At 53.6% G+C, this 4,771-nt stretch overlaps 1 protein-coding gene across 1 annotated transcript in view; it reads right to left on the bottom strand.

Moving 5' to 3' along the window:
* Nucleotides 1-732: 732 nt before the first annotated feature.
* The window catches only part of BABAM1 (BRISC and BRCA1 A complex member 1), a 6,477-nt gene continuing 2,438 nt past the window's right edge, over nt 733-4,771 (bottom strand). Inside the window, exons 4-7 of the mRNA XM_032267876.1 lie at nt 3,965-4,013; nt 3,050-3,179; nt 2,786-2,872; nt 733-1,224 (exon numbers count right to left, since the gene is read on the bottom strand). Coding sequence (XP_032123767.1) covers nt 1,021-1,224; nt 2,786-2,872; nt 3,050-3,179; nt 3,965-4,013 — 470 coding nt within the window. The 3' untranslated portion in view covers nt 733-1,020. The remainder of the gene's footprint in view (nt 1,225-2,785; nt 2,873-3,049; nt 3,180-3,964; nt 4,014-4,771) is intronic.

Consider the following 4,771-nt stretch of genomic DNA (forward strand, 5'->3'; position numbering starts at 1 on the left):
ACGATCTTGGCTCACTGCAACCTCGTCCTCCTAGGTTCAAGCAATTCTCCTGCCTCAGCCTCCTGCGTAGCTGGGACTATAGGGGCAAGCCACCACCCCCAGCTAATTTTTGTATTTTTAGTAGAGATGGGGTTTCACTATGTTGGCCAGGATGATCTCGGTCTCTTGACCTCGTCATCTGCCCACCTCGGCCTCCCAAAATCCTGGGATTACAGCATTTTTATTTTTGAATTTTTCTGCTATCTTTTGCGATGGAGTCTTGCCCTGTCACCCAGGCTGGAGTACAGTGGCACATTCTTGGTTCATTGCAACCTCTACCTCTCAGGTTCAAGTGATTCTCCTGCCTCAGCCTCCTGAGTAGTTGGGATTATAGGCGCGCACCACCACACAAAGCAATTTTTTTTTTAGTAGAGGTGGGGTTTCACCATGTTACTCAGGCTGGTCTCAAACTCCTGATCTCATGTTCTGCCCTCCTCAGTCCCCCAAAGTGCTGGTATTACAGGCGTGAGCCACCGCGCCCAGCCACATTTTTCTTTTTTTATTAAATGAGTAAGGCTCTCGCCCTGTCTCCAGGCTGGAGTACAGTGGTTCGATCTCAACTCACTGCAACCTCCACGTCCCGGGGGCTTTTTCATCACCAAGAAAGCAGCCGCTCACCTTTGCTCAGTGGATAAGTTTTCTGTCACTTACAACCAAGATGATCCAAATTAACACAAAGTGACAGGCGTGGACTCCAGTTAACGACTCTCGAGTTTTTATTTTGATGACAAAAATCACACAGGAAAGGACAGAAATTATCCATGGCAAACTAGGAGTGGGAATGGGCAGGGAAACACGGAAAACAGGTGTCCAGAGTTCCTGGGGTCTCTCCTGGAATCCTGGGTTTCCTTCCCAGGACCCTGCAAGGCATCCTAGGTGCCTCCTGGGACCCCCCAGAGGTCTCAAGGAACCCAGTTGGAGAACCAAGGCTTCAGGCCAAAGGCTTCCTTGCACAAGAAGGTGCAGGTGTACAGGGGAGGTTCAGACAGTGGCCTCGACCTCAGTGGCCTCGTCCTCCTCCTCCAGGAGGCTGTAGGAAGCATGGCTCTGGCAGGGCCGCTGCAGGGGGTGAGCCAACAGTTTCGCCATGCAGTTGTGCAACTCCAGGGCAGGCCCAGCCAGTGCCACCTCATACTTGTAGCTGGTCCCCTTGGTATCCAGGCTGCCCATGAAGGCAAACATGTCCTAGGGGATCAGTGAAGGGCTGTTCAGGCAGAGGTTACCCCAATAGCCCCTTCAAATCCCTGGAGGGCTTCTTGGAGGAGGGGACATCTGGGGTGGGTTCTAAAGGGTGAAGAGGAGTTTGCCAAGCAGAAGCCATTTACGCATTCAGTAAACATTCCCTGCCATGGACCCAGAGTTAGGGACCTAAAGAGGTCCCTGTCATGGTCCCCAAAGAGTCCCCAGTGTGAAGAAACACAGTCAGATACAGACACATTCTCCTGGCCCCTACTTTGATCCTTCTTGAAAAACAGGGAGGGCTTCTAAGAGGAGGCACTTTTTATTTTTTGACAGAGGGTCTCTGCTCTGTTGCCCAGGCTGGAGTGCAGTGGCTTGATCACAGCTCACTGCAATCTCTATCTTTTGGGCTCAAGCAAGTCTCCTGCCTCAGCCTCCCAAATATCTGGGACCACAGGCATACACCACCATGCCCAGCTAGATAGAGGAGGGACTTTTTTTTTTGAGACGGAGTCTTGCTCTGTCGCCCACGCTGGAGTGCAGTGGCATGATCTCGGCTCACTGCAACCTCTGCCTCCCAGGTTCAAGTGATTCTCCTGCCTCAGCCTCCCGAGTCGCTGCAACTACAGGCGCCTGCCACCACACCTGGCTAATTTTTGTATTTTTAGTAGAGATGGGGTTTCACCATATTGGCCAGGCTGGTCTCAAACTCCTGGCCTTATGATCTGCCTGCCTTGGCCACCCAAAGTGTTGGGATTACAGGTGTGAGCCACTGCGCCTGGCCTAGAGGAGGGACTTTTGATTTGGGTATTGAGGTATGAGGAGGAGCTCGTGTCAGTTTCCCCTGTTCATAGATGGGTAAACTGAGGCTCAGAGAAGTAAGTCCTACTGAAGTCCTATAGCTAGTTTAGGTCTGGGATGTGAAGGCCCAACAGGGCCTGGGGAGTCCAGGAGGAATGGGTGTTCCAAGCTGAGGGCACAGCGAGGTCAAAAGCAGAAAGCAAGGGAAGACGGGGCGGGGCACCGCCGCTCACGCCGGTAATCCCAGCACTTTGAGAAGCCGACACGGGCAGATCACCTGAGGTCAGGAGTTCAAGACCAGCCTGCCCAACATGGTGAAACCCCATCTCTACTAAAAATACAAAAATTAGCTGGGCATGTTGGCGGGTACCTGTAATCCCAGCTACTCAGGAGGCTGAGGTGGGAGAATTGCTTGAACCCAGGAGGCGGAGGTTGCAGTGTGCGGAGATTGTGCCACTGCACTCTAGCCTGGTCAACAGAGTAAGACTCGGTCTCCAAAAAAAAAAGAAAGGGAAGCAGGGAATGCTGGGGTTGGGGGAGGCAGGACTCAGCATGTCGCTGGGATCCATCGTCCCAATGGTTCCCACCCCATCAGTCACAGCTGACAACTGAGAAACCCGAAGCTGGATGACAGAATGCCCATGACCTACCGTAGCCAGGGCTCCAGGGCCACCAAATGGAGGTGGAGAGCCCAGACCCAGTGCAGGCGTGTTCCAAACATCCTGTCCACACCCGCCTGCCACCCACACCTGCTGCGGCCTCTTACCTTCCAGCTCATCTCCTCCTCCTTCTCCTCGGCACCATTGTGGATGTAAACAATGTCAAAGAAGAAATACGGGCACTGGAACATTTTCTGCAGGGGAAGTAAAGAACACTAGCCTCTGGGGTTTGGGTCACCCCAAGCCCCATGACCATAACCCCATTTCTGCCTCAACCCCAGGAACTTGCCTCCAGGCACCCCAGCTTGCGTGGTGTCTAACCACCATCCTCACGGCTGCAGGCCTCCCTCCCTCTCCCAGGCCTCACCCACCTTCATGGGCTCCGTCAAGGAGAACTGGGGCTGGCAGGGTGGACGGCTGTAGACAAGGATGGTGCGGACCACATATGGCGGGGGAATCGTCTGCACGTTCTCTGTGACCGGAAGCTCAGTTTTCTGCTGGCTGCAGAGGCGGGAGGTGGGACTGATCAGGGCAGCCTGTGGGGACCTGCCCCTCATCAGCCTGAGAGAGACACCAGACGCTCAACGGGCAGGTGAGGCCCCATTGATGGCTCCCCAGTTCACTGCTGCCTCTGAGCCTTCCCATGAGCAGTTCCCTCTGCCCTGAGCACCTTCCCAGCATCACCCTCGGACTGGCTTCTGCTGCTGCCCTGGAGAGGCCTCGATGACCCAGAGGCTGGAGCCTGCTCTCACCACCCTCAGTTTTTGAGATGGAGTTTCACTCTTGTTGCCCAGGCTGGAGGGCAATGGCACGATCTCCACTCACTGCATCCTCCGCCTCCCAGGTTCAAGTGATTCTCCTGCCTCAGCCTCCTGAGTAGCTGGAGTTACAGGCGCGTGCCACTACACCCAGCTAATTTTTGGGGTTTTAGTAGAGACCAGGTTTCACCATGTTGGCAAGGCTGGTCTTGAACTCCTGACCGCAGGTGATCCACCTGCCTCGGCCTCCCAAAGTGCTGGGACTCCGGGTGCGAGCCACTGCGCCGGGGCCACCCTCAGTGTCCTGAGCATCCCCCATCACTACCTTCAGCTAGAGCTGCCTGGCAGCACGTGCATCCCCACCAGAACCCATGCTCCCAAGACAGATAAATGAGGAATCGCTCAGGGTGAGGTTACAAGGGAGGAGGCTTTATGGTTCCCTAGATTATTTCTGTGCTGTTTGGAGCTTCTTCCAGAAGTGATCATTCTCTTTGAAGGTGAGTAAGAATTTCCCCGCAGGGAACTTACATGAGGCTGAAAAGTCCTTCCAGATCTGATGGGGACGCTAAGGAGAAGGCTGGCAGCAGGGCATGCATGAGCCACAACAGGTGGCTTCCCCCATCATGATGGCAGAAGAGACCTGGCACCCCTGGAGACGCACTGTGTGACCCTGCCCTCTCTGAGACTTGGTTTCCTGCCAGCATGGATCACAAAATAGGGTGCTGGCACCAGATGACTTTAAGACCCACGCTATGCCAGGCACAGTGGCTCATGCATGTAATCCCAGCACTTTGGGAGGCCAAGGCGGGCAGACCACCTGAGGTCAGGAGTTTGAGACCAGCCTGGCTAACATGGAGAAACCCCGTCTCTACTAAAAATACAAAATTAGCCGGGTATGGTGGCACATGCCTGTAATCCCAGCTACCTGGGAAGCTGAGGCAGGAAAATCACTTAAACTCAGAAGGTGGAGACTGCAGTGAGCTGAGATCATGCCACTGCACTCCAGCCTGGGCAACAAGAGGGAGACTCCATCTCAAAAGAAAATAAATAAATAAACAATAAGATCCACAGGGGGCCATGGGAGGTTTTGAAGCAGAGATGGAATAAAATCTAACTTATGTTTCAAAACTGAATGAGGCTGGGCACGGTGGCTCATGCCTGTGATCTCAGCACTTTGGGAGGCTGGGTGGACTGATCACTTGAGCCCAGGAATTCAACACCTGCCGGGGCAACATGGCAAGACCCATCTCTACAAAAAATACCAAATTAGGTAGAGGGTGAATTTTGGACCTCCTGAGTAGAAATCAGGTACTTCTTTTTTTTTTTTTTTTTAAA

The sequence above is a fragment of the Sapajus apella genome, unplaced genomic scaffold (assembly GCF_009761245.1).
Source record: "Sapajus apella isolate SASKATOON/1434 unplaced genomic scaffold, GSC_monkey_1.0 scaffold173, whole genome shotgun sequence".
Classification (NCBI taxonomy): domain Eukaryota; kingdom Metazoa; phylum Chordata; class Mammalia; order Primates; family Cebidae; genus Sapajus; species Sapajus apella.